The sequence below is a fragment of the Phaeodactylum tricornutum genome, chromosome 2 (genome assembly GCF_000150955.2).
Source record: "Phaeodactylum tricornutum CCAP 1055/1 chromosome 2, whole genome shotgun sequence".
Lineage (NCBI taxonomy): Eukaryota > Bacillariophyta > Bacillariophyceae > Surirellales > Neidiaceae > Phaeodactylum > Phaeodactylum tricornutum.
Genome location: NC_011670.1, coordinates 633,359 through 650,285, shown reverse-complemented (window position 1 = coordinate 650,285; position 16,927 = coordinate 633,359). Strand labels below are relative to the sequence as shown.

Below are 16,927 nucleotides of genomic sequence, written 5' to 3'. Positions count from 1 at the left end.
TTTTGTTGGTCGTGACCCCCCAAATCCTTTTCGGGGGTCCGTGAAGGGGGCTGGCGTCCAGACGTGACGGAAAACTGACAGTGAACGGACCGGACAACCAATCCGCAATATTACCAGTCGTGATCGCGGCCCCACACGACAACCCGCGAAGATCGAAAATCTATGTCTTGGGATCGTTCCGTCCAATCCGTCACGACTACAATCTGGTGGGACTCGATGAGAGCGTTTCTGTCGTTGGGCATTCTTCGCCAAGGGACCACCGCATCGTATCCTGTTTTTCTCTTTGGTTTTCTACTGTCACGCCCTTTCTTCCACATTCGTATCCTATAGCTTCTAGTTGCGGGCAAACGATGCCACCATGCAGATCGACCGTATTATAATCGCCTTCGGGATCGTTGGAGTGACTTTGTGTGGCAATGTTGTTGACGGGTTGGTTCCCGTGCAAACGAGGAGCACCAGGACTCTCTTGGGGTCCGTGAGAAGCGCACGGAATCCAGCAGGATCCAGACCTTGTCACGCGGCACCAACGTTCACTAGACTCGCCGCCGTTGCCGTACATGACGAGGACCATGCCGTGTCACCACAGCCAAAGAAGCACAATACTGCCCGTAAGCCGAAAATTGTGTTGGTGGCCGGATTCGAATCGTTCAATCGCGAATTGTATTCTCAAGCCGCCCGCGACCTCGACGTCGACTTGACGGTCTTCGCCGACTCGGACATTCGGGTCCCCCCAACCACGACAACGACGACGGTACGCGATGCCCACGACTTGGCCGTCAATCCAGACTTTGCCTCCGCGGTCCGTCAGGCCGACGCCTTTATAGGTTCGCTCATTTTCGATTACGACGACGTGCTGGCGGTGCAATCGGTCCTCCCCGCGGTCCAAGGACCCCGCCTCGTTTTTGAAAGTGCCACGGAACTCATGACGTTCAATACCGTCGGAAGCTTTTCCATGGCACCGTCAGCGGAAAAAGGTGGTGGCTCTGCCGGGCCACCACCCGCGGTCAAAGCCATCTTGTCCCAATTTGGCTCGGGCAAGGAGGAAGACAAGTTGAGTGCGTATTTGAAGCTCCTTAAAGTCGGTCCAACCTTGCTGCGCTACGTGCCCGGTGAAAAGGCCAGTGATCTACGCACATGGTTGGAAGCGTACCGCTACTGGAATCAAGGGGGTAAAAGCAATGTGCAGGCCATGTTGGCGTTGATTGCGGATCGGTGTCGGGATCAACCGTCCGCCGTGTTGACCGCTTTACCGCCTCTGCAAGTCACTCCGGATATTGGTCTGATCCATCCAGTGCGTAGCCGACAACAACAACAAGACGAAACGAAAGCTGCTATCTTTACCCAGCCACAATACTTTGAATCTCCAGCGGAATACCTGGCGTGGCGATTGAGTGCGAATACCCAAACGCTAGCGGCGCAACAGGGTTTCGTTTTGGCCCCGGATGACGCTCCTCGGGTAGCCGTACTCCTGTACCGCAAACACGTTATTACGGAACAGCGTTATTTGGGAGATCTCATTCGACAAATGGAACAAGATGGATTACTGCCCATACCCATTTTTATCAACGGCGTCGAAGCGCATACCATTGTGCGTGATTTGTTGACGAGCAATCACGAGCAAAAACTGGTGCGTGACAGGAAACTCCGGCGTGATTCGACCTATCAGCCGTCCCAAGCCGTTTCGGTGGACGCCATTGTGAACACGATTGGGTTTCCCCTGGTAGGGGGACCCGCGGGATCCATGCAAGCCGGACGGAACGTGGCCGTGGCCGAGACCTTGCTAACAAACATGAACGTACCTTACGTGGTAGCTAGTCCACTATTGCTCCAATCTATCGCACAATGGAAGACCAATGGAGTCTTAGGATTGCAGTCAGTGGTTCTGTACAGCTTGCCCGAACTGGACGGCGCTATTGACACTGTCGTTCTTGGCGGATTGGTGGGCGATAAGATTGCGCTGGTTCCGGAACGCGTGCGCAAATTGAACTCTAGGGTGAAGAATTGGGTGGAACTCCGGCGGACGCCACCATCTGAGAGACGTATTGCCATTGCCTTGTACGGCTTTCCACCCAACGTGGGAGCAGTCGGTACCGCGGCCCTGCTGGACGTGCCACGGTCTCTAGACGCCCTCCTGAGACGGCTTGAAAAGGAAGGATACCGTGTGGGTGATTGGACATCCGATCCGAATGCTTGCGGAGAAAGTTTAGTGGCGGCGTTGGCCACCCTGTGTGAAAACCCGGTCATTACAGCCGGCGCGGACCGTATGCAAGAAGCGATCGAGAGCAAAATTGCCCGTGCCACGGCCGGAGACTCGACGGTAGCCGCTACTCTAGCGCTGCCGGGAGGTGGACTCGGAGGAGCCCAGGTCGTGGCGAAAGATATATCGATCGATGAACTCGAAGAAATGCTGGGAAGCTACATGATGAAAAAAGTGCGGCGAGCCTGGTCTGAGAAAGATCGCGGTCCCGGTGTTACCAAGAATGGCAAGTTCGCTGTAGCAGGGCTCCAACTTGGAAACGTGTGGATTTTCGTCCAGCCTTTGTTAGGCGTCGAGGGTGATCCTATGCGTTTGCTGTTTGAAAGAGATCTGACTCCACACCCACAGTATTGTGCGACGTATGAATGGCTACGGCGTCCCAAGGCTCTGGATGGGCTAGGGACACAAGCATTGATTCACTTTGGAATGCACGGCACTGTGGAATGGCTTCCCGGGCAGCCGCTAGGCAATGATCGCAAATCATGGAGTGATGAATTGCTTGGTGGCCTCCCAAATCTTTATGTGTATGCTGCAAACAACCCGAGCGAGAGTATCCTCGCCAAGCGTCGGGGGTACGGAACTCTAGTGAGCTACAATGTCCCTCCGTATGGTCGAAGCGGACTGTATCTTGAGCTGGCTAATTTGAAAGACTTGGTCGAGGAATATCGATCGGACGAAGGATCCAATGGATCGAATCGAGAACTTTTTGAAACTATTTACGACTTGGCCCAAAGAAGTGGTATGGTAAACGACGTTCCGTTGATGTGTGATTCCAAAAATCCTTTTGATATTGATTGTGAGCAGCAGTCAAACGTCCTCGAGTCGTTGCCAGCCGATGTGTGTTCCGATTGGGTCGTGCGATTGTCTGATTATCTGAATGTTCTGCAAGATCGCCTGTTTTCCAGTGGACTACACGTTTTCGGGCAAAGCCCGTCCGACGAAGACCTGGTGTCTTATCTAGCGGCTTACTTCGGAGAGCAACTATCGGAGAGCGATTGTCGTGATCTAGTGACCAAGTGGCGCGAAACATCAAAGCAGAGCGAGAAAAGCCAAAATGTTTTCACCTCTTTCTTCCAATTTCTCGAATTTGTTGCATTTGGGGAAACCAGTTCAGATCCATCTTTCTCTGAACAAAGCATCTCCGAGCGGGCAATGACGATTGCAGGACTTCTAGATCGTTCTTCGGACGAACTCCAATCTGTGGTAAAGGGTTTGGACGGAGGATATATTCCTCCTGCGCCGGGAGGGGATTTGTTGCGTGATGGACCGAGCGTGCTGCCTACCGGACGCAACATTCATGCTCTTGATCCGTATCGAATGCCGTCCGCTGGGGCTTGGGCCCGCGGTCAAAAAGCAGCGCAAGAAGTCATTCGCCAGCACCAAGAGAATAATGAAGGCCGATTTCCGGAAACGATTGCTGTTACGCTCTGGGGTTTGGATGCCATCAAAACACGTGGTGAATCGGTGGCGATCGTTTTAGCGTTGCTTGGGGCGAAGCCAGTAAAGGAAGGAACTGGTCGTATCGTTCGGTTTGATTTGATCCCTTTAGAAGAGCTTGGCCGGCCAAGGATTGATGTTTTAGCCTCCCTTAGTGGCATATTCAGGGATTCTTTTGCCAACATCGTAGACCTACTTGACGATACTTTTCAAAGAGCAGCTCAGGCCGACGAATCAGACGAAAAGAACTTTGTTAAGAAGCATACCAAAGAACTGATAGCTAGTGGTGTAAAAGATGGAGCTGCTGCAAGATTGTTCAGCAATCCACCGGGCGACTACGGAAGTATGGTGAACGAGGTTATAGGAACCGGAGATTGGGAAGATGAGGAGAGTTTGGGAGAGACATGGAAAGGACGGAATGTTTACTCTTACGGTCGAAAAGAAGGACAGAGCGGAACTGGGGGGACTGCTCGTCCTGCTGTTCTTAATAAGTTGCTGGCAACGACCGAGCGGGTCGTTCAAGAGATCGATAGTGTCGAGTATGGTCTTTCCGACATCCAAGGTATGTGAAACAAAGACTGGAAACCTTTTGCTCAGACTGTTCTCACCAATTCTGTTTTTCTCTTTGTCAATTAGAGTATTACGCCAATACAGGAGGTACGAATTGTCGCCAAATATAAAGTCCACGTTGTTGACGCAATTGAGCTTATGACTAACATATGCTTTTGCCTGTAGCGCTGAAAAAAGCGGCGGAAAATAGAAAAGAGATTGATCCGAAGACGGGGAAGAAACGGAAAGTATCTATATCGGTAATAGAGGCATTTGGTGGATTTGACGAGAACGCTCTGGTTCCGGTCAAAGATGTCGAGGAAGTGCTTAGGTTAGAATACCGAAGCAAATTCCTTAATCCAAAATGGCGAGATGCAATGCTAAAGCAAGGGTCTGGTGGAGCATATGAAATCTCTCAACGGATGACAGCAATGATTGGTTGGTCAGCGACGGCAGAGATTGATAACTTTGTCTTTGACCAAGCTGCTGAACGTTATGCACTTGATGCTGATGTCGCCAAACAACTTCAACGCGCCAACCCGGAAGCGTTCAAGAATATAGTGAGGCGGCTGCTTGAAGCTTCGGGTAGAGGTATGTGGTCAACGGACACTAGTACGTTAGATAAGCTGAAGGATCTTTACGCCGACGCGGACGACATAATCGAGCAAGGGTCCGACTTTCGGGCAAAGATCAAGCAAGAAGCATAATAATACGTCGGAACGCCAATGCAGTCTAGCCCAAAGCCCCTCCAAATGTTGATAAGAATACATAGTTTCTATTTGGTTAAAAAGCAGTTGCATAAACCGACACGATGCGTTCGCTTCCTAACAACTCAAAAATATCGTCGATCGATCTTTCAAATTCGCAGGCTAGATCATCGTCACAGTGCTTTCCATCTATCATCCTCTCAATTTCCAAACGTTCTTTTTTAAGATCAAGTGCGCTTCGTGAGTGTCTTAGCGTCTCGTCCCCTGACAAATGCCTATTTGATGTGAGAACTTCCCGGCCACGGGCGTCCACAATCAAGGGGAAATTATGGACGCGTTTTAACAAGCCATGTGCGACACCGAAGCATGCAAATCGGCGATGGTCTATCAAGTGGAACATCCTCCTCCAAAAATGAGGCTGAAGCTGACCCAAGCGAGATTCACCAGAGATCAGACGAATCCACAATTCGCCGAGACTCCTACTGCGACCGCATGCGCAATAGAGCTCAGCAACCGCTAATTTCACGTCGTTGTACTCTTCGCGCGAATGCGAAGAATGATAGGAGGCCATCTCGTACGAGTTGTTTGAAGTAACGGAGGCCGCTAGTCGATAGCCTCCAAACGCAATCTCATTTTGTTCCGATGGGTACGATGATGCATGGGTCTCAACATTGTCCATAATCTTTTCCGGTCGATCCGTCAACGAATTTTCACGCGATCGCGTAGAAGGGCTATTATCATGGGCTGCGAAGTTGGATTTCTTCAATGCAAAGGCTGTGGCCTGGGATAAGAGCTCTGAAGTGACCCCGGTGAGCGATGTCGTAGCTTTGCTCGTCGCTTCATATCGATTCGAATAAAAGAACATGTCGACGAGAGCAATAACACCATGGTGCTTCAATACTCTCAAACATGCCTGAACCATCTCCATATCTACCTCGGCCCTTTTGGCAATCTGCCTGGCATTCGTTGTGCCATCAATATGCAGCGATACCCAATTGATCGCCAAATCCCAGTCGTACGATTGTAATTGCCAGTCTCGGCGTAGCAGGACTGGAACGGCAAACTCTGGAACCGGAGGGACAGGTAATTTGGGAGGGTGAAATAATTTAAGATTCAGGAAGTTACCTTGGTTGAGTACGACATTACATTCCCAGTCCGAACTGTTCAGCGATACAAGAATATTTTCAAGAAGATCTTGCAGCTGTGGACGTGTTACTTTCTTCGAAAGAAACTGAGTCTCCCGTTCCATATCTCGTAGCGTAAGAGCCAGCTTTGAGAGCACAGGACGAAAGGGTCGAGGATCCTCTGTTCGCCGTAGCACGAAACCGACACAAAAGAGTAGAGAGTTCCTTTCGTATCTCTCATCACTGATAACAGTTGGTCTCGTCAGTAAATGAATACGATGCGTAGAAAGATTTATAATTTTTCCTGTGAGCTCGCTTCCGGTAATGATAAAATCGCTGCAGCTATCAAAGATTGATACTGAATGGTCTGCAGTGGTGGCCTCATCTGACTGGATTGGATCTTGTTGTCGTCCACTTCCGCGGGCGCTTGCTCGCTTCGCCCAGACTGCCTCCTTTTTTTTAGACGAAGTGTGTAATGCGTCTTTTGTTGAGGATGAAGTTTCTTTGAAGCCCATCTTTGGTTCAAGTCTCGCGAACGTTTTCGCTAGCATATCATGAATTGCTTCGAGTGGTGCATTGATGTCTTGATCCATAAAACCAGTCGGGCTTTCGTAGCATACTTTCGGCCCAACATTGTTGTCAAACTCAGCGTAAAATGCACCGAATAAAGGGCATTTCGACGGCGCTTTCGGATTTGGCAAAGGCGATCGACCTAGAGACGGACGCAATCTACTCAGCCCTTTCGATGGTGAGTCAAATACTGGAATGTGTTTCTGGGGTACAGAGTTTTGGAAATTTCTCTGGCGTGGGGTATTATCGGATTTAATTGACGAGGCTTTGGAGGCAATCGAAGGCGATTGCGTGGGTGTTTTCAGGCTGTTGGAGCGCTGACTTGGCGAAGCTGGGACCGACGCAGTGCCTCTAGAAAGGCCCCCTTCATTTATACTTGCCACGATGCGAGGTGGGGGTGGCAAATCAGACATGCTTCGCTGAATGCTTAGTCCGGTACCTTCGTGGTTTCTGAGAAGTTTTTGAGTAAACTAGGTCGACGCCGCGTGAAACGTCAGTGCAAGGTTTTCGGTTCCGACGACAAAGCAAAACAGCGTTTCTTAAACAAGGACTCAGATTGACTCCTACACTTATTTCTCAATGATCGGGGGTGAAGTGTTCGAGTCGACAATTTAACCTTTTATTAGGCCATTGCATCAATTGAGGGCACACAGGGACAAAGATCTCTTGGGCGACGAAATCACAGAAAAGCATCAAAAGCAATGGTAAAAAAGATTCATTGTTTCTTTACCGGTTCTGTATTGACTGTAAAGCCGACACAGATTCGACCCACAACGAAAAATGCAAAATATAGTGTAATTCCTTTACTTCGACTATTTCCGGCCAAATTCAACCCTAACCTGTGAAAAGCATTGGGCCGACACCCAAAAAACGCCGGAGCTTTGCAACCGACCGCATCTACAGCCCTTATTTGTGAAATTGAAACTGATCGCCTGGACATCGGCTTTCGAAAGATCAAACTGCTATATACTGATGAATGTGTAATGGCTGTCCCCTATCATCTCCTTCAGCTTCAAGATGGCCGAACAAAAGCTTTGTTCACCGTTCCTGCGTCCATTGCCCAGTCTCTCGTTGTCCATCCGGTCCTCTGCCGTGGTGCCGCTTTTTCCTTGAATTATACGGCTGCCGTCGATGACATTCAAAAATCGGCAACAGCAACTGCCGATACCACTGCCTTTATTTTTACAGAATTCTATAGCCCTGTTCCTGATGAGACGGCTTTCGAGATTTCCCAGCGTCTGGCAAATCGCGTCAAAGAAAATGCATCTTTGAAAATATCGAATGTCCTGAGATTATAAAATGAATTTCGCCGATCAAACACCACGTGCGGCAGCATCTGAAATTCAATCCATGACCTATAGCTAGCTGCCATGACTTACAGCTATCTGAACCCGTGTCTATTTTAAAGGAGTGTGCAGAGGGATATTGCTTTGGCAAAAAGCTTTCGATGAGTCTTTTCTGCGAGGAACATCGAGCGGAAATGGATACGAAATAACCTGACAAGTGACAGCAAGTCCAAAGTGGTAAAAGCCATCGAGCTTACAGCGATCTTTTATGATCTGTGATGGCGAGTCCTACCAGTACTTGCACCGTCAATACAGGAACAAAGGTGAAAACCACCAGTATGGAAAGAGAATGCATTCGAGGTGATCAGATGTGATGCCCTCAAACCTTTACCATTCTTTTTAGAATTCTTTTGGCACAATATTGTTATGAACGGCGTCTTTCGTTAGCTTTTGCGTTTGCGGCGCAATCTTCCCATGCTTCAAAGTACTTCCGGCATAATTTCTCGGAATCGTTGTACTTGGCAAAGCATTTCTGTAGAGCGCAAGCTTGCTTTTTACATACTATAAGCTCGACAGGGATTTGAATTTTCTCGTCTTTGCTCTCCGTCATTTTTATCGCAGAGAACAGCGCGGGAATCAGATATCGGCAGCCGTAGGCTTCCCTATCGGAGGATCTTGACGTTCGACCGCAGATTTAGGAAGTAAAATCCCTCTCTCGAAAGAATAGATTAAACCGCTTATGGTAAGTAGGCCAAACTAGTGCATACTCTGCGATTCAAAAATGGCTGAGCCACTGGATGTGCGTATGCTTTTCTCTCTCGAAATGCTCCCCGTTGCGATTGTCATGGGCAGTGAATAGAGCAAGAAAAGCGACAAATAGAACGACGAATGCAGACACAGCATTCGTAGCTGAGTTGATAGGTTATAGGCTGGAAATTTGCTACCGAAGAAAAAGTCATTACATCGATGTCGCTAACCGTAAGGTAAATCTCTCGAGAATCTTACTAACTGTAAGTTGTACTCTCAAGTAGAAAACGGTTCTAGAATTCTGCAATAGGGTACCGTTTCTATGATTGGAAAATCCAGTACATTCAAAAAAAGCATAGTTTGGGCCCTTGGGATTAGTGTTAATGCTTAGAAGTCTACTTTGGAGCATGTTTCCCAATCTGCTTGGTGGTGGCTTCGACTTTATCCAGTAGTTCGGAGACCTTGTCAAGTCCGTCTAGTGTCCAACCGTTAATCCCTTCTTGGCAATGTTTGGCAACCAGCTTGCGTAGATCTTCCGTTGCTCGGGTAATCTTCCGGCTGACAGGTTTGAGAAGAATACTCTGCGTGGCGACATTGTCAAGATATAGAGCCAAATCGTCCCGGACCGGGCTGGATTCGATGCCACTGACGGTCCGCTCCAACAGATCGCATGTGGCGTCTGCCTGCAAATACGATTGCACCGTCATGGAAACGTTTTCACTGGTCTGAAAGGTTTCCAACAACTGCAACAAGTCTGCGGCCATGGTCTGGGCCGCGTGCGCAATGAAATCGTTACAAGCTGAACGCAAGGCGTCTTCCAAATCTCGCTTGGAATCCACGCTCGACTCTTGGATCGACACGCCCTCGCGTAATAACGTGACGAGCGCATTCTCGGTGCTCATGGAAAAAAGTCGCCGGTTGCGATTGGCTAAGAAGCGCGCCACCGCCTTACCGGCATCGGAAAAGTCCAATTGCCGTTCCACCGAGCGCAACTCCATATCAAAGGGAGAGAGCTGCTCCCGCAAAATCAAGAGATGCTTGACGAGAAACAAATCTCCGTGCAAGGTCCCCTTGCGGGCCCGAATATAGGTCGCACCATCTTTGAGACTCCGGGTACACGCTTGCACCGCCGTCAAGGCCATGTCTTCGAACACGGCCGGTTCGACGACACGGAATATTTTGGACAAAACGCGCAAGACGACCCGCATGGGTGGAAACCAGGATTCGTATACCTGTTCCAAGTGCCGTTCCGCCGCATTCTCATCGTACACCGTGCTGTCGCTTTCCGGTAATGGGGTACTTTTCTGGAGTTTGTCTGGATAATCCAGGTCCTTCGGAGTGGCCTTGAAGCGGGCCACGTGTTTGGTGAGCGTGGTATTGGCGCAGAAAATGACACGTTCCTGGGCGTCTTGAATGACGCTGGAAATGGCGCGGGCGGCTGCCAGTGTGGTAGGTGACGAGGTGGCCATGGAGCGCTCTTCGCGCAGGACGGAAACGATCTGACAGAGAGTGTCCAAATCCAGCATGGTGACGAGTCCGCGACGAATTGTCCGGTGCAAGGCGGAACACAAGGAAGTCAAGTAGGATTGGAATGCTGCGTCCTGGTAGGTGGTGTCGTCCGCCAGGGTCTTTTTCTGGGTAGCGGCCTTGTCGTGGGGTGGTGGCTTGGTGGTGTCGGCCCCGAAGAAATCCAAATACAACGAGGTCTCGACCGTACAGAGCCGAATCAAAAATACGCTCGCCAGTCGCGTCATCCCGACTGGTCCGTGTTCCTGTTGCAATTTTTCCATGTGCGCGCGAACGGTCTTGGCGAGGAGTTTCTCGCGATGTACGCAGTACGTTTGGCGACACGTTTGAAGGAGTTCCGCGTAGGCTTCGTGTTGGTGTACGCGTGCTTTGACCAACGCCAGGAGTCGGTGCGAGCGCGAGGAAATTCCATGAAAGCGTGTGTAGATCAAGGACGCTTCGAGTTGGTCGGCCTTGACCGGTTTCCGTCCCAGGTCCAGGACGGAGACGATTTGCTGGCACGTAGTGGCGATACGGTCGGCGACGGCTTCGCGCAAAAGGGAGAGGGCAGCCTCCTGGAGTGCCAGGGCACGACGAAAGTACTCGACGTTGCCACTCTGCAAAGGCTTCTTACTCTGCAGCGCCGCTTGCAATACACCTCGGCCTCCAGACTCGTGTTCGAAGTAACCGACGGCTTGGTCGATTTCGTCGAGCAAGGCGGGGAATTCGTCGTCGTCCACTTTAATTTTAGCGAGTCCGTGTACCGTAGAGATTCCCCGGAACAAGACACCAACGAGTACTCCGATACGATCCACCGCATCGTAGTGCTTCAAGGGCGTACCAATTTCCATCGCGTGACGGGTCAAGAGTTCCTCTTCTTCCTGCAACCGATCCGCGGCGGCGGACAATTCCGAAGTGTGTCGGATCAAATCGGCGTGACGGTTGGACAAGTCTTCGGCAATATTGAGTGACGCCCGCAGAGCGTAGCGCAAGGCCGTCGCGTGTTTAAGACTGTGCGCGAGATGGTCCGAAACGCGCTCGGCCTGTGGCATCGTCGTGGCGTCGTCGTCCCCGAGCGACGACCACGACTCGGTCTTTAGCGCCGGGGGCGCTAGGGCGTGTGCAAGAGTCGCACCCACAGGTTCCGTAGGTCCCGTTCCCGACAGCGGACCCGCCGTCAAGGCTGCGAGATGACTCAAGCGAGCCACTTGTGCGGTCGAACGGGGGGCGTACGTTTCGTACGATACGGACGGGACGGAACGACCCGCCGTCGGGGACCGCGGTAACGGGGAAAGCGTCGCCGACGACGTCATGCTGTAATGGTATTATACTGTGTTCCGTTTTTGATCCGTGCGTGTACAAGTCCAACGACAGCTACGCATTCGGATCCATCGGCAAGAACAAACGCGAAGAGAACGGAAAATGACCCTCGTCGATATCTTTCCTACAATACCGGTATTCCTGTTGCAGTCATGTTACGTTATGTTAGTTCCTCGGCTAGCATAGCGGGGTTACCAAAGGGGGTGGGTATCCGTACCGTATCGAGAGGAAGAACAAGCCCTTGTATCTAGGGTAGGGTAATCACTTGCCTGTCGTGACGACGCGTACACGACATTTTGAAGCGTTTTGTACTCTGCGATCCCCTTTGGTAGTGACTGTGAGTGACTGTGAGTGACAGTGAGTGGAACGATAGTAGGTAGTTTTCTATCTGCATCGTTGGATCTGCGTCATCCCTACGACGTGTGTTCCGTACGTGCATACCGTATCTACCAACTCGAGTCGAACGAACGAACGAACACCCGCAGGATTCCCACCGGCCGATCGGGAGGGATGACACAACACATCATTGTTACTTCTTCGACGTTGTATTCTTCAGAACCCCCAACATCTAATCGCACTCGCAATACACCTGCGCTCTCTCTCTCTCACTATTCCCGTATCGAACCGAATTCAAGAATGAAGCTCGTCTCCCGATCTTTCTGTACGCTTGCGTGGACGTGCGGAGCGGCGCAGGCCTGGAGCGTGGCACCCCGCACCGTCGCCCGCAACCGTCCGGCCTGGGTCGCCGCACGCCACCCCCATACACCCACCGCGTGCGCGTTTTCCACGACGACGCGTCTGGCGGCGACACCGGCGGAATTTGCGCAAACAGAAATCGACACGCACGCCGTGGTTGTCTTTTCCAAATCGCGTTGTCCCTTTTGTCTCGCCACCAAGAGTCTGCTCAATGATTTAAAAGTGGACGGAGTGATTGTGCACGAACTGGATCAAATGGATGACGGAGCCGACGTGCAGGCTGCCTTGGCGACTCTTACCGGACAAAGGACCGTCCCCAACGTTTTCGTGGGCGGACAACACGTCGGTGGCAACGACGATACCCAAGCCGCCGCGGCTTCGGGGAAATTGCAAGATATGCTCGCTGCCGCCCAAGCCAAATAACACAATCTCCGCACACTTGCGATCTCTGCAAATAAAACTACTTAAAGACTGTACGGACAAAGGACGAGTTTCGAGTTCCTACCGCGAACTATAATTGAAACGGTTTAACCCCGTAAACAACAATGGTTCTACTAGAGATGATGATGTAGTACTCGTGAACTCTTTAGTTTCGAAATGTACCAGGCCTTTGTCCGTACGGAACGCTCACTGGTTCCCACCCGTAATTTGTTGACGCAACTGCAAAATACTCGCTTGCTTATCGGGTGGCAACTGCGCAATCTGTTGCGGTGTCAGGGACATGACTTGCTGAACCAGCGCCGGATCCAACCCCGCTGTATGAGACGGAGGAGCAGCCGTCCGTGGTGGAGCTGGAGGGGCTGGCACACTCTGCTGTCGGGGGTCACTGCGGGCGGCCGCCGGTGCCGGTGCGGACGCCGGTTGCGACTGTGATGATGGTTGATGTTGTTGCTGCTGCTGCCGGGGATCGACCCGAGCGGCAGCGGCTTGACGGGGATCTGCGGGAGCCCGTGGATCAGCTCGGTAGGTCGTGGAAGGTACGGGAGCAGCTTGAGGTGGGGCGCGGGGATCCGCGGCGCGGGACGAAGTCACCGGCAACGGTGGTGGTGGAGGTGGGACCGCCAGGCCCCCCGTACCGGGAAATCCTCCCAAACTCGGGTCCGTCGAAGAAACGGGAGTCTTGACCATATCCAGTTTACTCATAATGTACAGCAGGGCTTCGGGGAGCTGGGGGTGTCCGGAGATGGTCCGCCGTGCTTCGTCGGAATCCTTGTCGGCAATCTCCTTGAGTTTGGCAACGACGTCGTACATTTCGGCTTTGGACATGGATTTGAGGGCATCCGCTACCGTGACTGTACCGGTAGCGGCGTTGTGACGCGACGATCCCGGTAAATTGGAGGCCGGCGGCGCCACCGACGTGGTCGAGGCCGAGGCGTTACTAGTGTTATTGTTGGTGAGATCCATACCGAGCTGTCCCGCCAACGCTTCCAAATGCGACGAATTGCTAAAATTGACGCGAATGCGTCGGCCATTAAGTTCGTAATCGTTCATGTTGCGAATGGCGGACAACGCCGCTTGCGCGTCGGAGAACTCCACAAAGGCGAATCCCCGGGGTTTGCCCGTATCCACGTCGGTTACCAGCCGCACGTGAATGACGCGGCCAATGTCGGAAAATACTTGCTGCAGTTGTTCTTCGGTGGTGTTGAAGGCCAGATTTCCCACAAAGACGTCGTTTTTGCCTTGATTGGACGAAGTGGAGCCCGTATTGGTGGAACCGCCACCCGCCGCGCCGTACAGCAACGGCCCACCGCTGCCCACCCGTGGAGGCGGCGGCGGGGGTGCCGCGGCGTTGCCCCACATGTGTTCGTCGTACGGAGTTTAAGGAGACTGACGGGAAGATGCCACAGCACCGTCGAGTAGGACGAATCAACAGTGATTTTAAGAATCAAACAACGATTTTTAAGGATCAGCAATCTCGGGAAAGTAGAAAGAGGTATCGCCGACTCGATGTATATCCTGTCTGCCTTTTGTCCGGTTAAAAGGTACGGTATGTATCGTTATGGTAGTAACTGTGAGTAAACCAGTTTGGACTTCTACCGCTTGCGTAGCATCCGACGTCCTTCCTCCTCTACCACCGAAAAGCTACACCAAGGACGAAGAGCAGTCCGACAACCATACGACTCTCTATTTTAAAATGTGGGACACGGAATAACCTCATCAAAACGCCACAAATATGTCTCGCCAGTATCTCGCGACACCCGCGAAGCACTTGCCTACCACCGCGCGGAAATCGCCATGAACCGCAATTTATTATTTATAGTTAATGGAACTCTGGGGTTGTCCCTTGGTCGGAAAAAAAAATTCGTAGCAAGGCATTATGAGAATACCCTTTGCCCTCCCAGTTTCTAGCACGGTAGCACTTGACACCTACAGACACAGGACTCGGGATACCGGTGAATGACCCAGACTTCCAACCGCACGAGGGGCTACGCTACCAACATGAAGATAGACCAGTAACACTCTCGTCCCCATTCTCTTCACGACAGATAGCCGGGGCAGCTTGAGAACTTCCACCGACACGTTTTCTGCGAAAGCAACATGCGGAGGAGTCGTCACACGGCTTCCACGCCCTCGACGGTCTACTACTCCTTCTTCTGCACTGCTCGCAACCGAGAATACTACTATTTGCCGGATACGGACGAAACGGTGTGGGCAATCCCGGCGGATCGCTCGTGTTCCTCGGTGACGCAGCCCGGGTACGACGAGCACCGGAAGAATGCGTGGGTGCAAACGTCAAGCGCCTCACAGAGTGTCTCGCTTTTGCCACCGCACGGTCAGACTCGTGCGCGGGTTTGCTGGAAGTTGATGTTCCTCGTGTGCGTCACGGCCACCGTGGTCGCAATCGTGTTAGGCACTGCGTCTCTAACGTGGTTGGAAACGCCACTTTCGTCCTTGCGGGACCCTTTTGAATGGCTCGGTTACCCGCGAGAACAAACATTCAAGACGATAACTGTGTTGACGGAAACAAAGCAAACAACTGTGCCGCAAAATGTCAATGTGGTAGGCGAATCGATTGAGTGCTGTACGTGGATGGATATTTCCGACGACGACGCAACTACGAACAAGGCAGGCAGTCTTTTTGCGGATCAACCGGTAGCCCTTGATACCAAGGAGGAGGATGTATCTCGTTGGTCAAAGATTTGGTCGAACGTACGTAGAATGAAGTCAAGTGGTAACCGGATTGCAAAAGCAGTTCCTGTCCAGAATCTTGCGAACACTTTCCCTTCGTTCTTGGAAGTGAAAGAATGTGACGGCCTTGAATCAGCGGTCTTTGACCACAGAGAGGTTCCAAAAGCTGCAAAGACGAAAGATGTTCGCCTTGACAATCAAGACGCAGACGCGGTCCAGCTTGAGATATTTCGTACTTGTAAGCTACCATTCGCCTACGTCTTCCGGAAAAGATGTCGGCGTCAGCCTGTATTTCCGTTTGCCGAGGATTTCATTTCAAGAATGCAATAGGAGTGCATGGGTTTCGGTGTATTCAAAAGATAAATATACTTGACTTGCCAAAACATAACTAGCTGGGATTGTCAATGTTTGCGTAGGCTTAGCAATATCTTATTGCCTGTGGCATCTCAAGCTAAACCGTGAAATGCCAGCACTGCAGTCTGGTACCTTGGAGGGACATCTATAGAGCGGACGTCAGGTGTAGGGTCCACCAAGATTCAATCTATAGCTTTTAAAGTCGTGCATGATCGATCCATGGACGCTATCTGTAAATCTCATTCAGAAGGTCGACTCTGACATAGTCTGCAGCTCGAAAAACACATTAGAAAGAGCGTGGTGCTGACGTCACCGAGCGCTTCCACTGTCACCAATCTTCGAACCAGGCAGACGAATGTACCCCTTAGTCTGTTAATCTCACCGTAGTGGATACGTAGGTCCATATTTACAGTACATTCCATACAGGACGTGATGATACGCAACATAAGATTAAATTATAGGGGTTGCGACATACTACCTATGTCACATCACCAGATCCACTACCACTGGATTTGCTCAGTCCCCTCACATTATTATTTGTAACTCAGAATGATAACGTGACCAAACAATCCGTCCAGCTCCTGGGATCACAACCAAATCCATGATCAACAACCAAATCGACAACCGTCTTTAAAACAAATAGAAAAATCATATCCACGTTGTAACAACGCTCACAGAAACCCACTCTTGTAATGCAATTCCGCACGGTGGGAGGTACGATGCTTCTTCCAAAGCAAGGGACCCAAATAAAGTCAATACAAGATCCTCGAAACTAGTTCTTGAATCCGATGACCATCCAAATTCTTCGTTAGCAAATCCGCTAAGTTTGTCTTGGTACTCTCATGAGCAATCCGAATGATGTCGGCCACACACGCTTCTCTCACCCGATGATAGCAAATGCTAACATGTTTCTTTTTCAAAACCAACTCCGATCGCGACGCATTGGTAACTACCGATTGATTGTCCCCGGAAAACGTTCGCCGGTCCATCCAGAGGCAAACCCATCATTCGAAGTTTGTACCGCAAACCAATCAACAGCTCCGTCGCAATCTTCATCGCAACAAATTCCGAACCAAACGTAGACGTTTCGACAGTGTTCTGTCGTTTCGAAAACCAAATCACCGGTGCTTTATTCACAAATATCAAAACACCCGTTCTCGAACGACGCGTTACCTGATCGCCCGCATGATCGGCATCAACAAAAGCATTCAACTGAACTTCTTTACCACGAGGCTCCGGCATATT

The 16,927-nt window shown here is 51.0% G+C and overlaps 6 protein-coding genes across 6 annotated transcripts; 3 read left to right on the top strand and 3 right to left on the bottom strand.

The window, feature by feature from the left end:
- The first annotated feature begins 338 nt into the window (after positions 1-338).
- On the top strand, positions 339-5,028 carry PHATRDRAFT_56602 (predicted protein). Its single transcript, XM_002177939.1, has 3 exons — positions 339-4,256; positions 4,331-4,351; positions 4,430-5,028. The coding sequence occupies exons 1-3, from the start codon at positions 359-361 to the stop codon at positions 4,948-4,950; spliced, it is 4,440 nt and encodes a 1,479-aa protein (XP_002177975.1). The 5' UTR covers positions 339-358; the 3' UTR covers positions 4,951-5,028.
- PHATRDRAFT_43499 (predicted protein) lies at positions 5,027-7,057 on the bottom strand (the record flags this gene model as incomplete). Its single annotated transcript, XM_002177619.1, has 1 exon — positions 5,027-7,057. One exon carries the CDS (start codon positions 7,055-7,057, stop codon positions 5,027-5,029), a length of 2,031 nt encoding a protein of 676 aa, XP_002177655.1.
- Positions 7,058-9,072: 2,015 nt separating this feature from the next.
- PHATRDRAFT_43498 (predicted protein) lies at positions 9,073-11,568 on the bottom strand (the record flags this gene model as incomplete). Its single annotated transcript, XM_002177618.1, has 1 exon — positions 9,073-11,568. Exon 1 carries the CDS (start codon positions 11,494-11,496, stop codon positions 9,073-9,075), a length of 2,424 nt encoding a protein of 807 aa, XP_002177654.1. The 5' UTR covers positions 11,497-11,568.
- Positions 11,569-12,139: 571 nt separating this feature from the next.
- On the top strand, positions 12,140-12,755 carry GLRXC1 (glutaredoxin; the record flags this gene model as incomplete). The annotated part of the gene is made up of 1 exon (XM_002177938.1): positions 12,140-12,755. The coding sequence occupies one exon, from the start codon at positions 12,140-12,142 to the stop codon at positions 12,620-12,622; it is 483 nt and encodes a 160-aa protein (XP_002177974.1). The 3' UTR covers positions 12,623-12,755.
- Positions 12,756-13,639: 884 nt separating this feature from the next.
- PHATRDRAFT_8451 (predicted protein) lies at positions 13,640-13,867 on the bottom strand (the record flags this gene model as incomplete). The annotated part of the gene is made up of 1 exon (XM_002177617.1): positions 13,640-13,867. A coding segment is annotated over one exon (228 nt), but the record flags the coding sequence as incomplete, so codon positions are not given.
- Positions 13,868-14,600: 733 nt separating this feature from the next.
- On the top strand, positions 14,601-15,707 carry PHATRDRAFT_43496 (predicted protein). The gene has a single exon (XM_002177937.1). It carries the CDS (start codon positions 14,738-14,740, stop codon positions 15,656-15,658), a length of 921 nt encoding a protein of 306 aa, XP_002177973.1. The 5' UTR covers positions 14,601-14,737; the 3' UTR covers positions 15,659-15,707.
- Positions 15,708-16,927: the final 1,220 nt, after the last annotated feature.

Excerpts from the sequence above, each read along its gene's own strand:
- PHATRDRAFT_56602 (XM_002177939.1), top strand. The coding sequence starts at position 359 with ATGCAGATCGACCGTATTATAATCGCCTTCGGGATCGTTGGAGTGACT. Across the intron at positions 4,257-4,330 it reads TGGTCTTTCCGACATCCAAG|AGTATTACGCCAATACAGGA; the intron begins GTATGTGAAACA and ends TTTGTCAATTAG. Across the intron at positions 4,352-4,429 it reads GTATTACGCCAATACAGGAG|CGCTGAAAAAAGCGGCGGAA; the intron begins GTACGAATTGTC and ends TTTTGCCTGTAG.
- PHATRDRAFT_43496 (XM_002177937.1), top strand. The coding sequence starts at position 14,738 with ATGCGGAGGAGTCGTCACACGGCTTCCACGCCCTCGACGGTCTACTAC.